This window comes from Globicephala melas, chromosome X (genome assembly GCF_963455315.2).
Source record: "Globicephala melas chromosome X, mGloMel1.2, whole genome shotgun sequence".
NCBI classification, from domain to species: domain Eukaryota; kingdom Metazoa; phylum Chordata; class Mammalia; order Artiodactyla; family Delphinidae; genus Globicephala; species Globicephala melas.
Genome location: NC_083335.1, coordinates 11243722 through 11271720, shown reverse-complemented (window position 1 = coordinate 11271720; position 27999 = coordinate 11243722). Strand labels below are relative to the sequence as shown.

The 27999-nt window shown below is 41.4% G+C and overlaps 1 protein-coding gene across 2 annotated transcripts; it reads left to right on the top strand.

Moving 5' to 3' along the window:
• On the top strand, positions 1-27999 carry AIFM1 (apoptosis inducing factor mitochondria associated 1). 2 transcript variants are annotated; one of them, XM_030844857.3, is made up of 16 exons: positions 1-280; positions 8648-8778; positions 11672-11771; positions 12756-12880; positions 13005-13135; positions 14386-14476; positions 18618-18702; positions 19366-19442; positions 20358-20466; positions 21220-21327; positions 21651-21739; positions 22201-22341; positions 23968-24110; positions 25565-25689; positions 27232-27428; positions 27745-27999. In XM_030844857.3, exons 1-16 carry the CDS (start codon positions 175-177, stop codon positions 27814-27816), a joined length of 1830 nt encoding a protein of 609 aa, XP_030700717.1. In that variant the 5' UTR covers positions 1-174; the 3' UTR covers positions 27817-27999. The 2 variants fall into 2 exon arrangements, with proteins under 2 accessions (XP_030700717.1, XP_030700716.1); XM_030844856.3 differs by lacking the exon at positions 8648-8778 and adding an exon at positions 7323-7465 and having other exon boundaries at positions 2-280.

Below are 27999 nucleotides of genomic sequence, written 5' to 3'. Positions count from 1 at the left end.
GAAGGCCGGCCTAGCTGTCCAATGCCCACCCGGAGCTGGGAGGAGGAGCCTACGTAGAGTGCGTGTGAAGGGAGCCGGGGGAACTGGCCAAGGCCCACGGTGTTTGACCTGTCGGTCCGTCCGTGCTTAAGAAGAAAGGAAAGGAGGAGGAGGTCCAGAGTAGCGGTTGCGGAAATGTACCGGTGTGGAGGCCTGGCGGCGGGTGCTTTGAAGCATAAGCTGGCGCCCTTGGTGCGGACAGTGTGCGTCCGAGGCCCGAGGCAGAGGAACCGGCTCCCAGGTGACTGACCCATCCCGGGCAAACCCCACCTTGAAGACCAAGTACCTGGGTTCTACAGGCTCCCTATGCCTCTCAGGCCTTCCCCACCCCACCCCACCCCCGCCCCTGGGGAAAAACTATAAACACACTCAACAGTCGCGTGAATTCCGAATTGGCGGGATTCAAACCGTAAGTTTCGCAAGCCGTGCCGGCCTGACCTTCAAGGGATTTGAGCCCAGTAGTCGGCTTGAGGCCTTTTTCTGGGAGGGTTTGCTGTTCAGGGATAACAGAATAGCTGGCTGTCTCGTATTGTCCAATGCCACCTCCCGGCCACCCCCAGTCAGCCTTTTTAGAGCAATGAGGTGAAGTAGACTTTGTCATTTATCGATTGAGAGACTTTAAGCAGGACACTTAAGCCCTACGCCTCAGTTCCTTCTGTAAATGAGCATATTACCTGCCTACCTTCCAAACCCCAGATCGGATTCATAGATTTGAGTGCCCTGTGAAACAGAAACAGTGCAATCAGTGCAAGTAAGGAGTCAGTCCGCCGTGCGCCAGCCACCGGGAAGAGTTGGCCCAGAATTAGTCTGAGTTGCCTGGTCAGTGTAATTCTTGGTAGTCTCAACGCTTCGAAGAAACAGTTTGCAGAAAGCATTGTATTTGCCCTCCATGAAGTTGTTTCAGCAAATTTTAGAGCTAGAAGGGATTTCGTAGTAAAGTTCAACCCACTAATTTTTATAGATAATAAACCGAGGCACAGAGAGGTGAAATTGCTTGCTCAAGGTCACATACCTAAGTAACAGGCAGAGCAAAGGTTAGTTTGCCAGTCTCTAGGTCCCTAATCCTCTTGCCCCAACTCCACACTGCTTCCTAAAGTTTGACCTCAAAAGGTTAAGGATGAATCCGGTTCCCCTTTAGCCCATTGGGCATCAGATTCCTTGAATTTATCTAAGCATGTCTTGAGCCTGCTGATTTCCAACCTGCACAATTTCAGGGGGGTAAAGAGTTATCCACCTGTAGGAGGTGCTGTTTTGTTGTTCTTTTTTTTTTTTTTTTTTATCAATCATCTTTGAATGGCCACCCGAGGATATTCACATTTGCTATGTCAGTGTGGAACTGCCTTGAGGCCTTTTCAATTTGGAACTGCCTTCTGGGTGCTTTAAAAAAAAAAGTGGAAAATATTTCCCTTAGATTGTGAGAGTCTTCGGAAATGTGCATTTGAAAAGTTTTTCCAGTTGCTATGCCTCAAGAAAATGTTTCCTGATGGGTGTACCTGAGGTATGTTCTAAGACATGTTGCTTTGGGAACTTAAAGACCAGATTAGATTTTAAAAACTAACATCCTGTCTATGATGTCATCTGTATGGGTTTTGTGCATTGAAATGAGAATGCTCTATGTAAGTTGGACAGAAATTTAGGTAAGCTGAAGATTTTCATCCACACTGGGCTTTCAAACTTTGTGTACTTATTTTGCTTAAAACTCACAACTTTTGCCAGCATTCTGAAGTCTGACCAAAAGTTCTCATCAATTAAGTATGGATTTGCAAAGGTAAATTGATTTATGAGACATTTGAGGTGGTTGGTGATATTAGAACTACTGAAAAATACTCACTGAAAACGTTCTTTTCCATTGCATGACTTTATTTTAAGGCAGTCTGCTGTAGAATATATTCTGACTTCTTGACATATTCATCATTTCTTTGTATACACTTACTCTTTGTCCTTTGGCCAAGCACCAGAGTATAACATCATTACCTTTAGCAGTGGGTGGGGGTGGTTACAATTTCAAAAAGAAATGCTTCTGTCATTTAAGGCATCAACCTTGTTTTCTGGCTTGATTACTGATTGCTTTTAATCTGGTTTCTTTTGCACATAGCAGCATTTACCATATGTTTTTGCATAGATCAGGAAGAGGCATTGTTTGTTGATATGCCATTTCCCCTCCTTTTATCCCTTCCTCCCCACTAGTTCTTTGCCAGGATTATAGCAAACTTTAAACCTCCCTTGAAACATCTCATCCACATCTGTCACCATTGTCAGGTTCGTTTCCATTATATGTTGCCTTTTACCTTAAAACCATAATTGCTACTATTTGTTTATTTACTTTATTTGGATGCTCTGCCTCTTTCCAGAAATGATTAAAGGTAGTTAATAGTCATCACTTTATATCTGCATTCAGCACTGAGCAGATTGGTTAGGTAGTAGATATTTTCTGTTCTGTAGTATTTTATTTGGTTATCAAACATTGTGCCACCGATGTGATCAGACTGATCACTGACCCCTGAGGTGAGGGTCAAATGTTTGAACATTTTTCTCTGTTCAGAATCCTTCTCACCTCTTTAAAAAGGAAACTGGACATCTTGAGGGCAAGGATCCAGGCTTCCTGGGCACTGCCACATGACACTTGCTTTGAAGCCTACAAGATGAGCCTTTACCTACTCCTTCTGCTGAGGCAAAACTTTCCCAAAGAAAATTTTAGCAAGTCAGCATTTTCTGCAACCAATTAATATGTTGTATTCTCTAGACATATTTTAAGGGAGTTGTTGCATATTGTAAGTTTTATGTTTCCAAAACTTTCCTGGTCATATAAATTGAATGGAGGGCCAACCCTGAAAGTACTGAATGAGAATCTGTAGGAGAGAGCCTTGGGAATTTATATTTATATTTAACAAGCCCCTTGATGTAATTCATATGATCAGGCAAGTTTGGAAACTACTGTTCTGATGAATAATGACTCTTTCCCTTCCATTCTTCTGACCTAAGGATTAAAAACCAAACTGAGCAGCCTTGAGTCTCTTGTGATTTGTGTCAAGTTCATTTTCTGATATTCAGAAGAGTAGCAGCCATTCTCCCCTCCTAAGCTTTACACTATCTGAGACAGGAGTTATGTCATATCTATTTTTGTGTCCTCAGCATTTTGTACAGTCTCTGGTACGTGGTGAATTCTCAGTGACTAAACCCTAGTAATGTGAAGGACGTAACTTTGCAGAATAGAGTTAGATTTTTTTTTTCTGTCATCTAAATCATTTTTCTTCTGGTGCCTTCAGAGTGTTTCACACAAGAGGCATCTAACTACAATGGACAGATCATCTAGGCTTGTCCTATCCTGTGTTTTATCCATGTCAGAAAAATAAGTTTGACATTCAGAAAACAAGATTCAAGAGCATATAGACCTCTTAACCACTTGAGATTCCTAGGTGCCTCAATTGTGTGAATGTATTTCTGGAAAAGGCCTTCTGGGAGTATGGAAAAACAGGAGATTATGAAATCTAAAGAAATGAATTTGCTAATTTAGGTACTATTCTAATGCTAGCCTGTGGTATTTGAAGTTACTAATTTATTATTAAGCAGCCTGTACAATGGGATATGGCCAAAACTTCTTTGCAAAGAATTCTTCAAAGTGTTCAGTCCTTATCAGTAGAACTGGGGAGAATTTCTATTTCCTTATTTTATTCATTAATTCAAGAAATATTTGTTGAGCAAACACCTACAGGAATTGAATCTTTGCACGATATAATGAATATAGACAATGATGTTGTATTATATTATCAGACTTGCTAAGAGACTAGATCTTAATTATTCCAACCACTAAAAAGAAATGATAATTATATGACACAGTAGAGGTTCTAATTATCGCTAAAATGGCAATCATATTATTACATATAAATGATCAAATTTTTAAAAAAAAGAATTGAATCCTAAGTGTGAGGAAGGAACCTCTGCCTCTGTACATGTGGTCTGACTGCAGAAAATCTAAAACAAGTAGATTGGGGCAATGAAAAGTCAAGGAGTAAGGTGGCTTTCCCACATTAATAAGACAAGTGAAAAGGCATGTTTCAGTCATAATGTAAAATCTCCTAAAACTTTGAGGCTATGGGGGGAAAGGTGTGGGAATAATTTTATAGGTAAAAGAAAATTGGAGGGAAAATATGAACATCCATACAATATTATCACCTTTTACAAAATTAAAGTCACTAGGTATGTAAAAAGTTGGTTTGTTAATGACAGTATTGTATTATATTTCTTTTCAAGCAGTAGTTTAAATGTAAACGCATTTACTTTGTAAAAAATCAATTTACTTTTTTTAAACATCTTTATTGGAGTATAATTGCTTTACAATGGTGTGTTAGTTTCTGCCGTATAACAAAGTGAATCAGCTATATGTATACATATATCCCCGTATCCCCTCCCTCTTGCATCTCCCTCCCTCCCACCCTCCCTACCCCACCCCTCTAGGTGGACACAAAGCACCTGAGCTGATCTCCCTGTGCTTTGCGGCTGCTTCCCACTAGCTCTCTAGTTTACATTTGGTAGTGTATATATGTCCATGCCACTCTCTCATTTCGTCCCAGCTTCCCCTTCCCCTTCCCCGTGTCCTCAAGTCCATTCTCTACGTCTGCATCTTTATTCCTGTCCTGCCCCTAGGTTATTTAGAACCTTTTTTTTAGAGAAATGCAAGTCAAAACTACAATGAGGTATGACGGTCAGAATGGCCATCATCCAAAAAAAAAAAATCTGCAAACAGTCAATGCTGGAGAGGGTGTGGAGAAAAGGGAACCCTCTTGCACTGTTGGTGGGAATGTGAATTGATACAGCCACTATGGAGAACAGTAGGGAGGTTCCTTAAAAAACTACAAATAGAACTACCATATGACCCAGCAATCCCACTACTGGGCATATACCCTGAGAAAACCAATTTACTTTTAAATGTCTTTTTTTTGTGTGCAAATTGAGACAAGAACTGCTGAACTTACCCAAATCTACACCTTTAGTTTTATGTTTGTGAAAAGCAAGCAAAATCAGAATATTATATTAAATTATTATATTAAAGCAAAGTTATTATTTCTGTATTTAGGATCTTCTAGAGGGATAAACAGAATTTTAAAAGCATTTATTTTCAGTAAAGAAAAACTTGGAGTGAAGGTAAAGGACAAAACTAAATTCTTTGTGCTAAGTCATGTGGAACTTTTTCTACCCAGTTTCATTTTCTAAGCTCTGAGAGTTGTCAGTTTCTATTTCTGATGCTTCATCGTTTTTATGGACTTCGGAAAATCAAAAGCTTGCCCAGATCAAGATAAGCTTCTCCACTCTTGCACATGTTTTTATTTTAGTGATTTGTTATTTCCAAATATAAGCCGTTTTATTTCATGTGGTGATGAAGGATTCTAAAACAGGTAAGAAATAAAAACAGTAGAGAAAAATACATTTCCAGTTCTAAGAATATAGGTCCATAGTCTCTTATCTATAATCTAGAAATCAAAATAGGACTAAAAATCAAGTTTTTGTAATTCATTTGTCAGTAAAACCTGACCTGAACTGGAGAGAAGCTACTTAGAGTCTTTTGTTTATTCCACTCAGTGTGCTTGGTCATAGAAGCATTAATGTGTGTGACTGGGTTGCTGCCCCTTACTGTGTTGGGTGTTACTATATGGTGTATGCATTATATACTTCAAACCTAACAATTCCAAGTTCTGGAATGCACATGTTCCCAAGGATTTCAGGTAAGAGACTGCAGCCCTGTTTTGGACGTGTTTTTACCCCTCTGAGCCCTGTAATTGTGAAAGCAAGGGGGAAAGCTCCCTATTTCACATCTCTGCAAGTACATAGGGAATAGCTACCGGCGCCGTTCTGTTTCTCTTTTAAAGCTTGATCAGACCAGAACATATCTACTTGCCTCTAGACCAGTGATTCTCAAAGTGTAGACTGGCAGCATCAGCATCACCTGGGAACTTGTTAGAAATGCACATTCTTGAGCCCTATCCCAGATCCTCCAACTCAGAAACTCTGGGTGGTAGGTCTGGCCATCCATGTTTTAATAAACCCTCCAGGGGATTCTGATGCACACTCAAGTTTTAGAACCATTGTTCTAGATCAGGATTGGCAAACTACAGCCCACAGGCCAAACCCACATGCTTTTGTATGCCCCTTGAGCTAAAATTGGTTTTTACATTTTTCAGATGGCTGAAAAAAACTGTTAATAGACTATTCTTTGAAAATTATTTAAAATTCATATTTCAGTGTCCATTAACAAAGTTTTATTGGGACACAGTCACGCCCATTCATTTATATGTTATGGCTTTTGTGCAACATCAGCAGAATTGAGTAGTTGCAGCAGACACCATGTGGCCCGCAAACCTGAGAATATTTTCTATCTGGTTCTTTACAGAAAAAGTTTTGCAAACCCCTGTTCTAGGTTAATAGTCAACACGAGGAATATCACAAGCAGAGAAGGTGCTGAGACCTTCTTCCTTCATCTGAAAATGCCAGCATCCTCCTGGAGAAAGAAGTCTATGAAACTCTTACATTTCCATTTGTGAGCGTTGTTATGATCCTCAGATTCTTACATAGCTGTACCGAGTTTTTACATCAACATAATCTTTGTATTATTTTGGAGGACTGAGAGCCAAGTATTGATAGTTGGTAGATATTTTAAATTTTGTCATTGTAAAAAATATTTCATAGTCCAAAATTCTTCAGTTCTTTGGGGGAGATAAATTCACCTAAATTTTTTTTTCTGGTTTTCTTCTAAGCTTTACCATTTCTGTCTTCCAGGACACATTACCTTTCACACAAGACTGAACTGTATTCTGGTTAGATTGTGTTGCAGGAGTTTATTATTTTGTGCAAGGTTTGAGCCAGCCATTTAGACTACTCCTTAAGTAGTTGTTAGTGTGTCCCAGGTAGCCTGTAGTTAACTTGTTATATCTATCTATTCAGTCATCTCTCCATGTTTCATTTACGGTGAAGATGTGAAGAGAGAGGTATTTGATGAACTGCCCGTGTGTTTTTCATTACCTTTTCTGGAAGCTATAAATTCCTCCCTGGACAGCATTAACTTGTACTGTTAAAACTCCAACAACTTAAGAGTGTGCATTCTGATATCTGTTGTATTTGTGTGTACAGTTTTGAAGATTTTTTTCCCTTGGTCATTTGACAGTGAATATCACACAGCCCAATGGGCAGTTAAGTCTTTACTTGTACAGTGCATTGATGTTTAGTCATAAACATGTATTAACTATTTTATTTTTGTATGTGTGTGTGTCTTAATAAATTGTGTTCCTTAGGCAACTTGTTCCAGCGATGGCATGTTCCTCTAGAACTCCAGATGACAAGACAAATGACTAGCTCTGGTGCATCAGGGGGCAAAATCGATAATTCTGTATTAGTCCTTATTGTGGGCTTATCAACAATAGGAGCTGGTGCATATGTAAGTAGAAAAGCAGCTTGTGTAAAGAAGCTGCCAGACAGCTCCCATTAATAGACTCAGTACTACTCTGCTTTAAGACTTTTACAACTAATTCTCCTTTCTCCTTTTGGAAAAATTTCCAAAAAGCCTTCTTTAAAGTGCCTACTGTCTAATATCCTATGAGAGCCAATTTGGGAATGACTGAAATTTAATCTCACATTGATTATCTTTGCTTTTTTCACTTGTCTTTTTACTCTTTACTTGGAAGCCTCTGCGTTTTCTTAGATTTGACTAATCCATAAAATTGTACCTTTTCTCTTGGATGTGACACACTAACCTGTGAATATGGTCAAAATTCATTGCAGCTCCTTAGCACAATATTTGATTTTGACCCATTTGTCAAATATTTTGTTTTTCCTTAGTTTGGGATAATAAACATTTAAAAACAACGACCTTCAATCTGGCATTCCTGAAAGGAAAACTACCCCTGAATCTCACCCGAATACTAAATTATAGAAGTAGGCCTAGTATCTCCAGTTTTAGGATGGAGTTTGTGTGAGGTGAGAAATATGGTTTTAACTGCTATGTAATAGTACCACAATAATATTTCCTTAAATGAACTCTGATCAGCTTAGCTGGTCACAGAGGAATTATTCTGTGGGCATTTTTCTTTAACTTGGCAGGGTTTACTGTGACTAAGCAGATCAGTCTAAAGTTGGATCATGTAAGGCTGAGTGAACCAACTTAGATAACACCTAGTAACACCCTTGATTGAAGGAAGCTGTTTGTTTTACTTATTGAGAGCAAATGGTTGGATGACATTACAGTTTTAGTTCTTTCTACCCTGGTAAGACGGTGAACTTATCTTTGTTACTTGATCTAGGTTAAAAAAAGGGGGGACATGAAAATTATTTGAAGCTACTTAGATTATCATTCCCTGACCTAACTCCCAAGTGCACAAGAAAAGTAGACAGCTCTTGCCAGTTGTGGGTCAAATCAGAGTAAGAAATAGGTGAGCTGTGTCTGATAACAGACTTTGAGGAAATATACATTCTCCTCCATTCCTGGAGCAGCATTTTTTTCTTTTTTAGCACAGGGTAACCAAAAATGCTTCCCTACCTTTGTGTTGAATGTTTCTTCATTAATACTTAGTGCTTTTTCTATTTCCTTTTGTTTCTTTCTTGGCCTTATCTTTACCTACAGTTGTGCAGTGTCATCACCTAGGATCCCCTTCTAGATCACTAGCGTCTACAGGTGCTTCTGGGAAAGATGGCAGCAGCCTAGTATACTTCTTAATTGTAGGAGCAACAGTCACTGGGGCAGGAGTTTATTATGTAAGATACTTACAGTAAAATATATTTTGGGGTAGGGTGGGTGAGACCATGGCACTAATGAAAACTTGATCCGTTAGAATACGATGAAATATTCACAGCATGTGCTTTCTAGGTATTTATTAAAGGGACATTGTCAGTTACTAGGGAGTCCTCCAGTCTCATTCTTCAGACTGTGGAAGTCTTACCAGATATATCTAAAGCCATACATTTAATGATTATTATATATCCTCATCATCAACCCTTTCTTTGAAACTTTTGCCAATTTCATAATTCTTTTTTTTATGATGCTAAATTATATTGTGCTTTAGTGCTGCATACCTAACAAGACAGTCTCAAAGAGTAAACATTGAATGCAAGTAAAGGTAACTTGAACACACCATCCATTTTGAATCATTTTAGGTAAAATGTAATTTTTGTGTTTTGTGGGAAACAATAAATTAACCCTACTTTTATTGTGAAAAGGCATTTTATTGAATGCTTCGGAGGAGGTCCCAAAAGCCATAGAAATTGCAGTGTTCTTCCCGCTCACCCCCAGCCTCTATTTCAAGTAAATTCATTTGGCAGTGTCCCTTTTGTAATCTGTAATTTGGTCAAACTAGTGGCTGAAGTGGTACAAGCTAATGCATTCGTGTGGATTGCTTTCTTAAATGCCTCTCTTTCATAATTCAGATACTACCCTCTAAACCTTAACTTTTCCATTTTATAGCTCTCTCAACTTTTCCCATCAGTTCCACCCCATTCATTCAGAAATAGATTTAAATTGTTTGCATCTGATATGTTTGTAACAGTTGAAACCTGTTAAACCTCTGGTTTATGTTGCTGTACCAGAGTTGGATGGCCTCCACAGAGCTGGCCAGGCGAATCTCTTAATGCCAGGCCACAAGATAGGGCCACTCACTGTTGCTTTCTCCTGCCTAGAAATGTCTGTGAAGCACAAGTTCCTCTCAAGCCATTCAGTTAAATGCCTCATTGCCCTCTGGGTTTATCCAACACTGGTAATAATAAAGCTGCTATGTTATAGTGATTTCAGGTTAAATGATAAGCTTTTGTCTACCAAAGTATTTTGTATAGTTTTATATTACATTTTAAATAATGAGGTGGCTTAGATTTGTCAGTGAGCAGAGTCAAGGTAGCCTTTAGAATATTTAATGAGATTTAGTATTTGGGCCCTTTGCCATTGTTCAACTGATAGGACCACATTGCCTGACTCAGAAAATGAACTGTTTCCTTTCATATTCCTTTAAGATGAATATATGGCGTTATATTCATCTGTTTAGGAAAGTTGTCTGCTAACATATTTTATAAGTTTGTAGTTTTTCTTAACCTGACATGTATTCATGTTACTAACTGAAAATCTGTGCAATCTGGGGAGACAGAAACACTCGGGGGGAAAAGGTAAATTTTTATTTAGTATGTCTGTAAACTTATTTTTATATTGGAACATTTACTTAAAAGCTAAATATATAAATATATATGTATATAAATATGTGACAAACCTCTTTCTTGTCCTTTCCCCACTAAACCTCAAGATATTTCTTGGTCTGCTCTTCCCTTCGTGTGTGAAGCCATTAGGAGGTATGAGAGGCCCTAGGCTATTTTTGGATATCCCTCTCAATGTGACCATGACCCTAGTTTATTTCTCGGTTCACTCACACTGACCAGCTTAAGCCGTCTCTTTAGGTAAACGTCCCTTTCTTAAAATAAATATTTTTTTAAGGAATGAATAAATGCTGGACTTGTGTATGATATCTGATGCCAAGAAAAAAAAAAACTTTCTTCCTGAAATTAATGTTAGTTGAATTCAGTTTATGAATTTGATGAATTTAGTGGTGCATTCAAGGAATAACCATTATCTTTTAACATACAGTACTTAATTTTCTAGTTCATTCATATCATATGTTAGATGTTTCCAGGCTCATAAGTGTCAAGTCCAGGTCTGAGAGTCTAGGTTCCTTACTGCAGCACATTGCCTAGTGGGCTGCTTTGTAAGGGGCTCATAGAAGTATTCTTAGAACATGTTTTATGATACTTCCTCTGATTGTCCTTACTTTCTCCTCCAATTAATTAACAATCTGGGATTTCAACTGACATATGGTCACTTAAATTCCTATCTTATTGACCCTGTGGGGTACAAAAGAGCAAAAGTGTTGTAATTAAAACAAGTCATTCTTGCCTACTGCTTTTTAAAAAATCTTCAATAAATTCTGATGCTGTATTTAAAAAAAAAAAACTAGTCAGTGCTAAGGTACCCTTCTTCAATTTGAAAGGATAGAGAAGATAGTATATTTGAAATACAGTAGGTGTTTAAGCGAGATGTTTGCCCATTAAGTATCTGAGTGTCATAAAAGGATAGGCCATTGAGGGAAAGATGGGTTACTCTATAAGACTAGGCATACTGGCGGACATGCTTCAGGGCATTATCTAAGTACTTAGCGAAACTTGGGACATCTACCAAGAAAACCTATGTCCCAGCTTCCTACTCAGGACCATATAGATTGGTTTCACAGGTAGTATCCAGCATAGTCCAAAACCCCTTTTATAAAGTTTAGCTCTTCCTAGCACTTTATTCTTCCAGTATAAAATGTTTTTCTTTTTTCTTTAGCTGTACCTTCAGAATTAAATATGAGGAAAATTCTTCACATATAGCCTAAGGAAATCTGAAACTGCAACATTTCCATCTGCTTACCTGTATTCTTTCCATACCAAGTGTGTACACACTCGGTATTTTTAATTTCTTAAGAAAATAATTTTTGCCTTAGTGATTCTAACATAGAAGAACTTACCTCATGTAGACAAAAGCTTCTCATTTAATTGAAAGATAATGAATGTTACTTATGGTATGAGCTAGCTAGCTGTATGATGAAATAAATTTTCTCCATGTTTGGGTCTTCAGGTCTACAAGACAATAAAAGATGACCAAAAAAGATACAATGAAAGAATTTCAGGATTAGGGCTGACACCAGAAGAGAAACAGAAAAGGGCCACATCATCTGGTGAGTATGATTTGAGACTCAATATATAAAGGGAAAGTTATAAACAATTTGGGTGCTATGCTTTGCGGATATACTGTTTAGACACGATGATGCTGTGAGATTGTAAGCTTCCAGAAACTATGGTATTACCCCAGACCGGGGAGCAATTTGTTACAGTGTTTGACTGTAATTTGGGTTTGAGAATAAAATTAGTGATAATTATGATTGGTTGTTTTTCTTTATATTAGACTCTTAAGGGCAAGCTTTAAATAAAAAATGCAAGCTTGGCAAGGAAAATTATTGGAAAAGAGATGAAGGCCCTTTTTTTTCCATGAGGACATTCTTTTGGTCTGTTTTGTTCCCCTTTTGAGTCTTTGGAGTTTCAATTTGTTAAAGATATATTTGTTTCCCTAAAGCATATAGGTCTAGCCATCACTTCCATCCCACACATCTGGCTTGATTTTTCAGAGAGGAATGTTTTAATCCTTTAATTAACCCCACGACTCTGAGTAGGCGATTTCCATTGCTTTCCTTCATACCACCTCCTTAGTTTTGAACATTGTTTAATAATCCACAATTGATCTGCTGGGTTTTCCCCCTTTATTGCTAACAAAAGGTGAAACTGAACTGATATGTTCCTGTTGGTCATTAAGAAATTAATGGGAAGGGCAGAAGCTTTCTAATATATACTTTCTAATATATTTTAGAAATAGCTAAACACTAAGCTAGGTTCTAGTTCTGAGAGACTTAGTGAGTGAATGACATTGGCCAAATTATTCACCTCTTTTTTGGGTATTTTTCACTTATGAAATGAAAGGGATGCTTCCTTCTCCTATACTATCAGAATGCAATGAAATTTCATAAGATTAATGTAGCTGCAGTGTTTTGCTAGCTTTTTATGTAAACAATTAAGTCAAGTGAAAGTTTTTTTTTTTTTTTAAATAGTGGCAAGGAGTTGTCTGAGACTTAAAAAAAAATTCACCCTGTCTGGTCTTTTGCTTACAGCTGCAGAAGGAGAGCCAGTTCCTGAATTCAGGGTACCAAGTCACATTCCATTCCTGCTCATCGGTGGAGGCACTGCTGCTTTTGCTGCAGCCAGATCCATCCGGGCTCGGGATCCTGGGGCCAGGGTAAGGCACATACTGTCTTGCTTGGCATGGAGGGCGCGGTCTGCAAGCACTTAGCCAATGTGAACACTTTATTTGCCTCTTAAATGACTTGGCTCTGATAAGTATCATTGTTTTGTGTCTAAAGGTACTAATCGTATCTGAAGATCCTGAGCTGCCATACATGAGACCTCCTCTTTCAAAAGAACTGTGGTTTTCAGATGATCCAAATGTCACAAAGACACTGCGATTCAAACAGTGGAATGGGAAAGAGAGGAGGTCTGTTCACTTATGTAAAATGGGTCCGACCAGCAACTTCAGCTAAGCACAAAGAGTAGGTCAGGATTTTGCATGAACCACATGTAGTGAGTAGGACAGCTGACTTGGCTGCACACTGGAGTCCGCTGTGGTACACACTTGGTATAGCTTAGAGGCAACAACAGGCTCTAGTGGCAAGAGTCCTGGATTCTGTTAACCAGATCTACCAACAACTGAAGATGTAATGTTGGCCTCTGAAGCACTAATGCTCCTGTTTCCAGGACCTTCGTGTTAGACTTCTCTAGTGAAGAGCAGCTCAGCCTGTGTTGTCACTTCTTCACACCTGCCTAGGCGTGTCCCATAAAAGCAAAAAAACAAAAAGAAAGAAACTGTTCGGGGGCACTTCCTTGGATGCCCTAGGAGGCACTCAGAATTGGGGGTATGTAGTGGGAACACTGTAAGGAAGAACCTCTATTTAAATGTTTGCATGAGAGACTTGGAAATACAAGTCAAGAAGCCCTTTCCTTTTAAAAGACTCCTTGGATCTCCTGAGTCCAGTACCATGTTCTTTGGGTATCAATTTTTTTTCTCATTAGTGGATCCCTTTGACACTGGACTAAATTTTATAAATCTACCTGCCTCCCTCACTCATATTATCATGTCCTATTCTCAGGCAGGATGCATACTTTCAGTTATGTTATCCATCCCTTAATTAATATTTCATGGTTACTGTCTACTGTTTGAGGCAAAATCATCTCAAGAGCTAGACCTAGTTGTCCATTGACCAGTGCCATTCTGGACAGCTCGTTTGGGTGGATGTGCATACCAGCTCCTTGGACACTCCTCGTGTTCTAACTTTGAAAGGAACCTAAATCCAGAGCAGGGTTTCTCAACCTCAGCACTACTCACCTTTAGGGTTGGATAATTCTTTGTTTTGGGGGCCTTGTCTGTGCATCGTAGGATGTTTAACAGCATCCCTGGCCTCTACCCACTAGATACCAGAAGCATCCTCCCCCAAAGCTATTATAGCCAAAAATGTATCCAGACATTGTCAAATGTCCCTGGTAGGCAAAACTGCTCCCAGTTGAGACTCACTAGTGTAAAACACTTCTGTATAAGTAAGTCGCAATCAAGATCTAGTGGCCTTGGAGACTTACTTTAGAAAATGTTCCTAAAAGTTTTCCATGGTGGAAGCAATTTTACTAAAGCTCTGGGGGAAGTTGATAGCAGTTCCAGGTACTTATAACATTTTTTCCCTTTTCTCCGTACAGCATATATTTCCAGCCACCTTCTTTCTATGTCTCTGCTCAGGAGCTGCCTCACATTGAGAATGGTGGTGTGGCCGTCCTCACTGGGAAGAAGGTGAGCTAGTCGGCTGCTTCCTTTGTCAGGCTCCACCTATCTGCCCATGTGGGCAGCAAACATGGTGACTTGTATTCCCACTCCCATTTATGTCTGTCCTGCCATTGTAGTTCATCAAAGAAAGATCAAGTCATTTTAGGTTTAATATTGCCAGTCTACACTAATTAGTGTGTCTTCCTGGGGAAAGCACTAGTCTCAAGCCTAGAGTAGCAGGCTAGCTAAACTTTCCCGGGGAGGTCAAATCATTGGGGACCGTGACTCTGAAGCTGTTCCTTTTTCTGATTTGCTCCTCTGCCTTTCCTTCTTCTTCCTGTTTTTCCACACTAACATTTCTTCGGGATTATCGATGGCAAGACATTGACAAATGTATATTATTCAGGATAGTAAAATAATTCAGGCATGGCATCAGCATGGAAAATATTGTTAGACTTTACAAAGTTGAGTGCCTGAATACTGGGGGCAGTTACTGGAGGGCATTTAGGGTCCAGGGAGGGTTTTGTTTTGTTGTGTTATGTTTTGTTTTTGTTAACAAGAGGGAGGTCTAGAGTGTGTTTGTAAACTAATGGCAATGTTCCAGTAGAGAGGGAAGGGTTATCAGAAGGAGCAAAGCCCAGAGTAGATGGGATCCAGAGCACAAGTGGAGGCATTGACCTTTGATAGGGATAGGCCCACTTCTCCTATAAGGGGATGTTAGGCAGAGAAGGTGGATATGGGTTTGTGGATAAGCTGGTAAGAAGACCTTATGTATTAAGTATCACCTATGGGTAAATAGCACACAGGCCCTGTCCTCCAGGGCCTAGCGGTATTAGGCAGAAACATGAACAGATAATCATAACACAGATTTGAAGTAAGAAAGAAACTCAGTATACTGTGGGAATTATTGGGAAGTGTGCCCAGTATAATGATGGTTTCAGGAAAGGCTTGCTGGAGAAGGCAGTCTTACAGAATGGGAAATCTTATGGAACGAAGAGGCATTCACCAGATTAGAGAAAAGTGAAAAGCATTCAAGTAAAAAAGAATAGCATAAGCAAAGGCACAAGGGTATGAAAAAGCATGTTTGGTGCAGGGGAACACAAGCAGCTAGGTGCCGATAGAGCAGAAAGTTAAGGAGTGGCAGGAGATGAAACTGAGAAGTCGTGCGGGGTCTGATCGTCGAGAGCTCTGTCGTGTGAAAGAGCTTGAGTTTTATCGCATTGGCACTGAGGAGCTGTTGAGTTTTAAACAAGGATATAAAACAGTTGGATTGAATTTTAAGTAATCACTCGGTTGGCTGTGAGGAAGATGGTCTTCAGGGGAACAAGATTAGAGATAAACCATTTTGAAGACGATTATAATAATCCAGGTGAGAGATGATGGGAGCCCAAATTAGGGCAGTAGTCGTGGTGGTGGTGGTGGTGGTGGTGATGATGATGATGATGAAGAAGATGAAGTAAGCATAGTTTTTTTAAGTGCTTTACGTGTATTACATCATTTTACCCTCACAATAATCTTACGAAGTAGGTACTATTATTATTTTCATTTTATAGAGAAAGAAATTGAGATGAAAAAGAGGTTAAGTAACTTGCTCAAGATCACATAGTTAATAAGTGGTGGAGACAGAATTTGAGCCCAGATCTCTCTGAATGGAGAATTCTGATTCCAGAGCCCAAACTCTTAATTATATCATTGTATAGCTTCCTAACAGAAAGGTGGTGAAGAGCAGGGAACAGACTGACGGCAAAAAGGCAAACTTGGTAGGGCGTGGTGGCAACTGATTGGAGGCAGAACGTGAGGGAGAGGGGGAGGCAAAGATGACTTTCTGATTTCCAGCTTGTGTGGTAGATGGTGGTACACCCCCAGCTGAGAGAGACATTGCAAGAGGAAGACCTAGTTTAAGGGGGACATAAAATTTCATTTTGGACTGTTAAGTATTAAATGGAATATCTGTGTGGATATGTCCTAAGGGCAGTTGGATACATGACTGTAATGTTCATAGGAGGGTTCTGGGCTCAGATACAGATTTGGGAATCATCCACATGTGAGTAGGGTTTGAAACGATGAGAGTAGGTGAGGCCTCCCGTGGAGAACTGAGGTAGTCAGAAAAAGAGTGAGGCAAAGATGGAACCCTGAGGAACCCAAATTTCAGGAAACGGGCTTAAGAAAAAATGTCCAAAAAGGAGACTAGGAAAGAAGTACTAAAAGCATAGGATGAGGAAAACCCAGGGCAGGGGCCAAGGTTGGAGTTTCAAGAAGCAGGATGTGATCCATAGTATTACCGCAGCAAAAGAATCTGCTAAAAAAAGAATCATAAAATGACCCATTACATTTAGGTGTTCAGATATCATTGTGAAGTTAGAAAAGAAGATAAACTTCTCTTTCAGAAAGTTTAAATGACAAAACGGAGATGACATTGGACAAAAGCTTGAGGAGGACATAGAATCAAAGGTGGGACATTTAGGATGGGACAGACTTAAACATGTCAATGGGCTGAGGGGTAGGATGTCAGGAGAGAGATGGGGGAATGAGCAGGTGACTAATAGGGGAATGTTCTGGGAGAGAAAGAAAGGGATGGGGGTCAGGCATAGAAACAGAACAGAAAGGCCACCTCATCCCAGAAGCTGGAAGAAAGGAAGTAAAGTTTTTATTTGGGCGTTGGGAGGTGGGAATCCGTACGAGAAGCTGAGGAAGATCACATCTGATGGCTTTACTTGTTTTTGCAATAAACTAGGACACCAGGTGGTTATCTGAGAGTGAGCAGTTTGAGGGTTGAGTACAGGGGTTGGATTGAAGAGGGATCTTACCCAGGACAAATCAAAGGTGGCTAGGGAAGCTGCACACCCATCCAATCTCAGTTTATGTTGTTGCCCACCCCCACCCCTCCACCCTGGAAAACTCGATTGAGTGCACCTGGCATATGTTTCTAGCGCTACCTGTACTGTCCTTCTTAGAGCATTTCTCACTTGATTTTTCACTCTTGATTGTAGTACATGTTAAATTGTCTGTCTTGGCTACTACACTCTGAAGGCAGGAAGGTGTCTGTTTTTCTCAACATTGTGTCCCCAGCACTTACCACAGTGCCCGACACATACTAGGTGCTTAATAAATATGTCTTGAATGAATGGTCTCACTGCTCATAAGGAGTAGAGCAGAGCCAGGAACCCCAGTCTCTCTGACTGCAAAGCTCAAGCTTTTCACCCTAAGGAGCAGGGTGCAAGGAAATTAGGGATGCTGGCAAGAGCACAGTTTGGATGATCTACTACTGGCCCAGATTAGTTGGAATGGAACAGCCCACTGGGTAAATGGAGAAAATCAAAAGCAAGGATAGGTGACGGTGGAACCGAGAGAAAGCTGGAAGGATGGAAAATTGTGACCAAAGAGTGAGATGTTTGAAGTAGAAGTTTAAGAGATAGGATTCTAGATGTGGCTCAGAGGAGAAGTATAAGCCAGCTGCCAAGGACTTCAGTGAATGAGGAGTGACCAGGAGGAGGCTGGATAACACTGGTTTGTAGGGATATATGTCGGTGTCCTTCAGAGGGGATGATAGTACAAGAATAACTTGGAACCACCAGCAGCCAACACCCTCTCCTTGTGATGGGGAGGAGTTTGGGTGAGCAAGCAGTCTCTGTGTATGAGCTTTCCTGGGGGCGGGGGGAACGGGCTCAGTTTTAGTGAAAGCTAGAAGTTGGAGAAAGCATCCTGCAAAGCTGTTGAGGATGTAGGAGAGTTGTTAAAGATGTAAGGGTCCCAAAGAGCCAGGCAGGCAGAAAAGTCTGTCCCTGTTCTCCATTTCCACAAATTGGGCAGGAACTTTGGGACAGTAGGGACTTAACTCTAATGTTGGCTGCTTAGGAAATTATGACTACTTGAAGAAACTGGGTACCAGAAACTGTAGTGCCAGTGATTACCTAGAAATGGTTTCTTACGGATCACCTTAGGTCAAGAACTAACTCTTCTCATTGGGCTGATGGGTACAGGGTTCCTTTGGGAGGTGATAGAAATGTTCCAGAATTATATAGTGGTGATGGTTGCACAACCTTATGAATATACTAAAACCCACTGAACTGTACACTTTAAAATGGTGAATTTTATGTTGTATATCTCAGTAAAAAATTTTAAAGCCAATTTCTATCTTTCTGTGTGTGTATGTGTTTGACTGTACCAGGTAGTACAGCTGGATGTGAGAGGCAATGTGGCAAAACTTAATGATGGCTCTCAAATAACCTATGAAAAGTGCTTGATTGCAACAGGTGAGTATTTCTGGAGATGGCTTTATTCCCTGATACAGCTCATTCAAGTTTTAGTATAAAGGCATTACTTAATCTTAAGAAAACTGAAACCCAGACTCTGAAGTGGGTGTCTTCTCTTGGTGCAAAGCTTGGCTAACTACAAGCATCTGATCAGTTGCCTGTCTGGATTATGCGTATTGTTTCTTCTGGTAAAGGCATGACGGATGGGTACTGAAAAGGACTGCCTTTCTTTTTTCTCTCCCTGCTTATTAGCCTTTGCCTTCTGCCCTCTGCCCTGTGTCCTGAAAGTGATATAACCTCATGGCTTCATTGCCAGTTCCAATCAGAAATCAAGAGAGGAGAAGGATGCAGTTGCTTAAACAAACATAGCCATGCTTTCTGGTGAATCCTCATGAAAAAGCAGAAGAGAACAGGAGCAAAAAGTGAGGGCTTCTGGCCATATGTGGGAATGGTGGGCCCTTTGAAGAGATACTCTCAAATCTGCTTTTCAAAGGAAATTGATTAAAGCCCACTGTGGGGCGAGTGGAGGGAAAACAAAGCCTTGTATCCTGTTGATGCCACTGTGACACCAGCAGCACACACCACAGCACCACCTTTGTGGGGGGATTGTTTGGGCTAGCTCCTGCTCGTTGGGCTAAAGGATTTTTCTCCTCTTATTTCCAGGAGGCACGCCAAGAAGTCTGTCTGCCATTGACAGGGCTGGAGCAGAGGTGAAGAGTAGAACAACACTTTTCAGAAAGGTAATTGTCAGCTTTAGTGCTTTCGTTGTGGCGGTTTTGAAGAGGTAGCATAATCTTGTGGTCCCCAAGTACCCACCCGGGAATTGGGAGATTGAAGTTCTAACTATGGCTCTTCTACAGGCTTGTTATCTGGCCTTGAGCAAGTCACTTCCTCTCTCTGCACCTCAGATACCTCACTCAAGGGTTTTGAGCTCCTAGGAGAAAAACAGATTTAGTGTTTTTTATTGCTTGCTGTAGTTCCTTCGATTGCCCTTCCATAGTTGTTTTCTCCTGATGCATTTGAGTCATTGGAACTCCTTATAGCCTCTTGGCATTTTTCACTGCAAGTGCTATTGTGGAGACTTTAGGGGGAAAAGTTAAGAGTACCTAAGCGAAAAAGGAAGCGGGGGATTGCTTCTTAACACCATGCTTTACTTATGAAAACTGCTGAAAATTTTCAGCCACTGCTATGGGTGTCGGAAAAGGTTTGTACTGTCCTTTAAGTTCTTGATACAACAAGGTTTGTCAACCTTGGCACTATTGGCATTTTGGGCCGTATAACCATTTGTTGTGAGGGGCTGTCCTGTGCATTGTAGGGTGTTCAGCAGTGTCCCTGGACTCTACCTACTAGCTTCAGCTAGTATCTCCCCACTCTAGTTGTGACAGCCAAAAATGTCTCCAGACATTGCCAGATGTCCCCTGGGGGAGGGGGAGTATATCTGCCCCCAGTTGAGAACCACTGTTATTAGAAAGAGTGTTACATTGGAGAAAGAAATTTACATCAATAAAATAGAGGCTGTAATTGAGCCACTTTATACAAGGAGAAGATTTTGTGTGCAAATTATTGTTGTCAAGGATTTAGCAAAAATATTTCCTGGTATTATCATCCTATGCCCCTTTGGGAAATCAATGGACTAAACTTGTGTGATCCTGCAGATTGAAGACTTTAGAACCTTAGAGAAGATTTCCCGGGAAGTCAAGTCGATTACAATTATCGGTGGGGGCTTCCTTGGTAGCGAACTGGCCTGTGCTCTTGGCCGAAAGGGTGAGTATTGGGGAGTGACCTTGATTTTCTTTCTCTGGTCTTATATCATATGCTTTTCAGAGATGCATTTACCAGGATCAGTAGAAAGAGTTTGATTAAGGTTTACATGGTGAAAAACTAATCACTGAGCTTAGGTCTGATGAGGGATGCCTTAGTGATCGAAAAGCTGTCATCTGAGCAGCTGAGCAGTGCCGCTTTCTTTCCTTTTTCCTTTCCTCTCTCCTCTAGACCAGGATTCCTTAGAAATAAAATATTAAGGAAAGTGAGTTATTAAGATGGTAGGGGCAATGTAGACTACAGAACTGTATGTATCTTTGAACTGCTGCTCCCTGTAAAAGTCAAAGACTTCTTTCAGATACATGATGGTTCCCAGCTTGACAGATCTGTTAGTTCCAGTTTGAATGTTTCATGGCAACCATTTTTTTCTTAATGTTATTTTTCAGCTGTGTGAAATCAGGGCATCTTCTCGGGAGGGTGCTTACTATTCAGAGCTTGCAAGGCACTTGTGTAAGCCTAAGTGTAAGTGCACTGAGTTCACAGTATGTAGTTGAATCCAGGGACAAGTTCTGGCATCTGTTGTATTTGCCTTGTGGATGCCCTTGTGCCCTAGTGCCCCACAAATGTGCGCTCTGGCCTGGGTCGCGGCATTGCCCTGTGTTTAGTAGACGGCTGCCTGCGGCTCCTTTACTTCTCTTCCTGTCTTCTAGGATTGACTTTTGCCTCCACTATACCTACTCTGTTTCTTCTTCCCAGCTCGAGCCTCGGGCACAGAAGTGATTCAGCTCTTCCCTGAGAAAGGAAATATGGGAAAGATCCTCCCCGAATACCTCAGCAACTGGACCATGGAAAAAGTCAGGCAAGGTAGAGACACTCTTTCCATATGCTCCCACTCTTGCCTTGAGTGAAGACTAAGGCAAAATTTGCTTCTTTGGGAACCCCCTGTCCATAAGCCTTACCAACTGCCCGATGAAAATTTCCACCATTCTCATGTCAGCCAGCTTCATGTAGGTGTTCTGAATCTGACACACCAGATTCCTGGAAGTGCTGGAAGTGAACTGTGGGCGTGGGTGCCTGTGGCTCTCCAAGGCTGCCTACGTACTAATGATTACTCTCATCAGCTTCTCTGGTTGTCACGAAGGTGGTAGGCTCACTGGCTCAGCCTCAGGTCTCGTTTGCCTTTACAGAGGGGGTTAAGGTGCTACCCAGTGCTATTGTGCAATCAGTTGGAGTTGGCGGTGGCAGGTTACTCATCAAGCTGAAAGATGGCCGGAAGGTAAGGAGGGGAAGACAGGCTGCCAGAACACCTTCCAAGCCTGCTCTGCCCTTTCCTCATTCTCACTCCTTCATTTGATACCAGTAGATTAGTTGTCTTGGCAGTCACCATTAACCTGTCATAATTTTCTTAATGAACTGTCTTTTGCTAAAAGAAGAATGATGAGAGCCAGAGTAGCCGCCTGGGAACCATTTCCCATAGCCTCTTCCTATGTGTGTCACAGATTTTTGAGGCCTTCCTCGGGTGGCAGATTTCTGTTCAGATGGTAGCGGGTATGTGTGTGTGGAGGGGTGGCACTTTATGAAATGGAACTTAAAATCTTTTGACCAGAGTTACCCGATGATTTTTTTTGTAAAGCCCCGATTTTTTGTGATTTTTTTTTGTGACTGTGATTTACAGTCACTGGGTTCATAGGCATATGAGGAAACTGTAATAATTGACTGAATTCTTTTTGTCCTCAGGTAGAAACTGACCACATAGTGGCAGCCGTGGGCCTGGAGCCCAATGTTGAGTTGGCCAAGACTGGCGGACTGGAGATAGACTCTGATTTTGGTGGCTTCCGTGTAAATGCAGAGCTCCAGGCCCGCTCTAACATCTGGGTGGTAAGTGTGCAATGACAGCCTGACCAGGCACGGTGCCTTGGTCCCGGCCTGGGAGCAGGTCTGCCCGGTGGTGTGCGAAGGCTTGGCAGCAGCTCACCCAAATAGGGTCAGCGTGTTTGGAAGCTGAGGGTGGAGAGCAGAAACTCATGAACTGCTTGGTTTACGAGATCAGGTCTGGCCTCATGCCGCAGGCTCATGGAAAAGGAAATGAACAGTGTTCGTGCCCACAGGAGTAGGTCTCTCCTGGTTCCACTGTTGGCAGCAGCCATCAACATGACCCTGGCGGGCGTGTGGGCAGCTTTCAGACTGATTTGCTATTCCCTTGCCTGAACACGAGTCCAGGGAATGGAGGATGAGGCAGTTTTATAACATTCTCTGGAAAGGAAAATTACTCCATTTTCATTTTCCTTGAGTACTATTTTTAGCTGTTTTTAAAAATCTGTTATGACACAAACAAGACTATAGTATGTAGGAACCATGAGGTAATTTCCCTATTGTTAGATCATTACAAGTGTATTGTGTTTGATTATGGACTCTGCAACTGAGGACATAGGAACTTTGCAGGGTGTTTTTCCCGTAAAGATTTTTTTTTTTAAAGTTACAGTGTACTGGATTTTAAAAAATTGTTATAAAAGCAATACATGCTCAGTATGAAAAACACAGGCAAAAAGGAGAAAGGGACATTCCCCTGCAGCAACCACTGATGTTTAGGTGTAGTTTCTTCCCTTCACTTTCTCGCGCATAGTTTTTTTCTTTGTTGTAGACAGTCATGGCGAGCATACTACGTATAAACATTTGTATTTTCTTTTTCACTTAACATTCGAATGTAAGTTTTTTTCCACATTGCTTCAGATTCCATAAGCAGTGTAACGATTGTATAATATTCCATTAGGTGGATTTCAGAGTTTATCTCGCCATTGCTCACATGTTGGATTTTTAGGTTGCTTTGGGGGTGTCTGAATAGCCACAAAGATGAACAAAGGGTGAGAGAGCTCCCATACCACATCCGTTGTGAAGCTGGCCTTGTTCACCTCCAGCCGGGGGTTCTCTCTCTGCTTGAAACACTGAGCTCACTCACTGCGTACCTCTGGCAGGGTACACCATAGTGAGGAAGAGTGCCACGCCTTCCTCAACTCACTTATACACACCTCATGGGCAAGGTCTATGTCAGGCATGTCTCTGCAGCCCAGACAGTATAATGCTTTGTACAGAGTAAGTATTCTGTAAATACTTGTTGAATTAATGAATGAATAGTGAATGACCAAAAAAATTTTATCTTGGAAAAGATGTCTACGTAAGAGGCAGTCACATCTAAAAACTGGATTCCACACAGGAAAGAATATTCTGCAGATCATGGTTATTAAATATCCTGTTTCTGCTGAGGGCAGAATGAGAAGAAATAGGTGTAAGCTGGAGCATGGACGATTCAGGGTAGCTTTGTGGAAGCATAGAATGGTTTTTGTAAAAATGGAAGCGCAACTGTTTTTGATAGTATAGGTATGATTCTGGCCTGTGGTTGGAAATCATTAGTTAACATCACAAGCATTTTTTGAGCCCCCAAAGTGTATGTTCTGTCCTTAACTTGCTTTTTTATCATGTGCTCATGTAATGTATTTGTCTCCAAAGGCAGGAGATGCTGCATGTTTCTACGATATAAAGTTGGGTAGGAGGCGGGTGGAGCACCACGATCACGCTGTTGTGAGCGGAAGATTGGCTGGAGAAAATATGACTGGAGCTGCTAAGCCGTACTGGCATCAGTCAATGTTCTGGTAATAGTTTTGTGCCTTGAGGACTCAATTGGTTAGAACACAGAATTAATGGAACCAGAGTTATATGCTTTGGTTTCCTGGTGGGCCAGTTAGCTTCATACAGAGGGTGAAAAAATTCCATCTCGTGTCCACGCATCCTACCCCCGAGCCATCTTCTGGCAAAAGGGTTCCATCTGACATAAGTTAGACTAGGTGAATGAATGGAAATGGCATCAGCACTTCTGCTAAAATAGCTCAGAGTTCGAGCTACAGTAGGTAGTACAAAAGTGTGCTCTTAGATACAGACAGCAGTATATTTTATTTGCTCTTTGCTGCTAATTCTGCTGAGCCCAACCTACTGACAAAAAAGGCAGCTCACTCATATGTAACCCTTAAGATCAGCAACTCAGAGTCAGACGTATATAGGCAGCTCTCTGGGTAGTAGAAAGTTCTCAATGGACATTCTTGAATACTGGAGCTGGCCCTGTTTGGCCCACTCTCATCTTGTTGATGTGAAAGATGGGGTACATAAAACTTCAGGGTTTCAGAAGCCTCTAAGCAGTTTCTGTTGGGGAAATTCTCAGCTGATGGGAGTACATTTTAAGACGTTCACACACAGTTTCATGAGTGGGCAGCAAAAAACATAACAGATGGCTTTCAGGGTCAACACGTGTAAGATAATGCAGTTAGGAAAAAAAGTAGTTCATAGCTGTACAATTATCAGTTAGGTTCCAGGGACAGAATCCAAGAAGTCATTGTAGACTGTTCCCTGAAGACACCAGTCCAGTGAGCTTCTGTGGCCAAGAAGATAACAAAATGTAGAGCACAAGAAACAAAATATCTCAAGTAGCTTGGATGATTACAAAACCATAGTGTGTCTGTGCCACAAGTATTCTGTGAAGTTCCTAGCATATTAAAAACAGCATGATGATGATAGGAAAAGTTTCCAAGAAGAACAATGAAAATAAAATGACCAAGTGAGTGAAGGTGCCACTTTATAGAAAGCACTTTCGCCTTGAAAATTGAAGGCTAAGAGGAAATATTGTCAGTTAATAAAACCACAAAATACCCCAGATTCTGGATTCCATAAATATGGAGCACTCTTCAAAGTTTCAAAAAGGCAGTTTTAAAAAGAGTAAAGGAAGGTAGTGAATAGTAAATGTGGGGAACCCAACCCCCCAAATGTGATATGGTAAAAATTAATGATTAAATTTAAGAAAGTATAGATCATTGTATGGATCTGTGATATGCATAGTGGCTTGTTAGGAAAATAAAACCTGTTTGGAATAATTGTGCTTTCTCACAATTGTCCCCAGATGTCCTAGCAGGCGACAGATCAGTTTGGCGTTTCTCTTGCTGTGGCACATACCAGTTTCTTTGGTTGGCATGAAAGTGCGGTGCCTTAGCGGAAACGCTCTACCGCACCATCCTTTACAGTCCTTTGACAGAACACCCTCTTCTCTCTCCTTCCTTAGGAGTGATTTGGGCCCCGATGTTGGCTATGAAGCTATTGGTCTTGTGGACAGTAGTTTGCCCACAGTCGGCGTTTTTGCAAAAGCAACCGCACAAGACAACCCCAAATCTGCCACAGAGCAGTCAGGTAAGGAAGCCCAGCCACTTCTCTTGGAAGAGTGTTGAGAAACCATGGTCCAAATCCTCCTGAACAAGGGGTATCTGTGTTGGCCAGAGGGAACTGTCAGTGAAAGCCTCTTTTCATGTTGTGCTTTAAAATAAACCAAACCCGAAGTCCTCACTCTTTAGTGGTCTGAGAGCTGGCAAAATCAGGTATCCTGGTCAAAGCATAGATATTGTGGATTGTGGGTGTCGTCCTAGACTCTTGGACGGTGGCTAACTCGACGACTCTGTAAGTCTAGTTTGTCCCGAGGGACTAGGAAGACCTGCGTGATGAAGAAAACCTGAACTTTTTCAATGGCCTTCTTTTTTTTTTTTTTTTTTTTTTTGCTGATCCCAAGAACTAGGTCTGAGAACCTTAGTTTGGGACCTGCTCCCCTCCTTGGGCCCTGAACAGTGAAGAACTGGGCTGAGTAGTCCTTGAGCTGCCTCTAATTCCATCTGTCAGATCTTAATAGCGGGTTTTCTCTAGACGGGAGGCACCTCTCGGAATGAACTTCTCTCCGACACACATCTCTTTCATTAACTCCTAGGTCTCTTCTCTCTCCCTTCGTGACCTTGGCTGAAGTTATTTAACCTCTGTGTCCTCTTGTTAGAGGCATTTCAAGGACAAGCTGTTCTTTAAGAAGGAGAAAGCAAGACATTATATGGATATGAGGTCCTTTTCCTGTGTAATCTAAGTGGATTACATATACCCACTCCTTAATTCAGACCTCTCCTGGGAAGTGGATCCAGGAGGGGGACCCAGGGACTTATACAGTAGGTGTTTATAAACTACAGGTCACTACTCTCTCCACTGGGCAGTATTACTTGAAGCCTGGTTGTTCCCAGAAGACAAAATGCCCTCTCCCCAGGCTGTTGCCACCACCCTGCACAGGAGGAAACACTTCCATATGGTTCTTCCATATGGAAGTGCCTTCTGCTTTGGCCAGAGTGTCTCTGGCAGTGCCATCCAAGTGAACTTTCTGCTATGATGGCAGTGTTCTGCCTCTACTCTGTCCAGTACATTAGCCACTAGCCGCATGTGGCTCTTCAGTATTTGAAATGTGGGTAGTGCAAATCAGGAACTGAATTTTACATTTTATTTAATTTTAACTAAAATAAACTTCAATTTTGAATTAATTTTAATTAGAATAGCTATATGTGACTAGTGGCTGTTGTACTGACCATGTAGCACTAGAATGTTTCTCAGAGGACAAGAGCAAGTCTTCTGTAGTTTGAAAAAAGATCCCAGGAAATATCCATAGTGTAAATTGAAAATGAGATAGGAAGTTTGGGGTCAGACTGACCCAGTGCCCAGGAGCTGGCAAGGAAGAGCTTTTGTTGGCTTTGTCAGTGGAGAGGGGCTGGAATAGGCCAGTGTTTACTGAGGTGGCATAGAAAAACAAATCATTTAGAAGCAGCTTGAAGCAGGTGTTGAAAGATACTTGCCTTCTAGAATTTCCAAGCTCATAAGAACTGACTTTGTTTTGTTTTGACTTTGCTTGTTTGTTTTGGGGATTGGCTACAGGGACTGGTATCCGATCAGAGAGTGAGACAGAGTCTGAGGCCTCAGAAATCACTCTTCCTCCCAGCAACCCTGTAGTCCCCCAGGCCCCTGCCCAAGGGGAGGACTACGGCAAAGGCGTCATCTTCTACCTCAGGGACAAAGTGGTGGTGGGAATCGTGCTGTGGAACATCTTCAACCGAATGCCAATAGCAAGGAAGGTAGGTGCCCGTCAGAGCTCTGAGAGAAAGATGGGAGGTGTGGGCGGAAACCGTCCCTGCGACTTCGTCAGACGTCCTGCCACGCACTGTCCACCCAGGTCAGACTGTGCCTGAGCAGAACAAAGGTATCGCCTTGGCTCGGGTATGTTTCTTTTTCACTTGGGACATGGCTGGGTAGCATGGGCATTGGCATATGCTCACTTGGGCTTCGTAGAAAGCCATTCCCACAACTCCCTCCCAGTGTGAAGTGGCGACTGGCCTGGGCTGCCCTGGTGTGCGGCCCAGCCCACACGCTCCTTGTTCCTCTGCCCCTCAGATCATTAAGGACGGTGAGGAACATGAAGATCTCAACGAAGTAGCAAAGCTTTTCAACATTCATGAAGACTGAAGACTGCTGTGGAACAGGCAGGCCCTTTGCTGTCCCCGACAGCAGCTTGGATGGGTAAAGGAGCGTTTTTTATTCAGCAGACTTCCTCTGTATGTATGAGTGTGAATAATCAAGTCCTTTGTGAATATTTCATCCATGTAGGCAAATTCTTAATGTTCACATCATTAAATAAAACCTGATTCT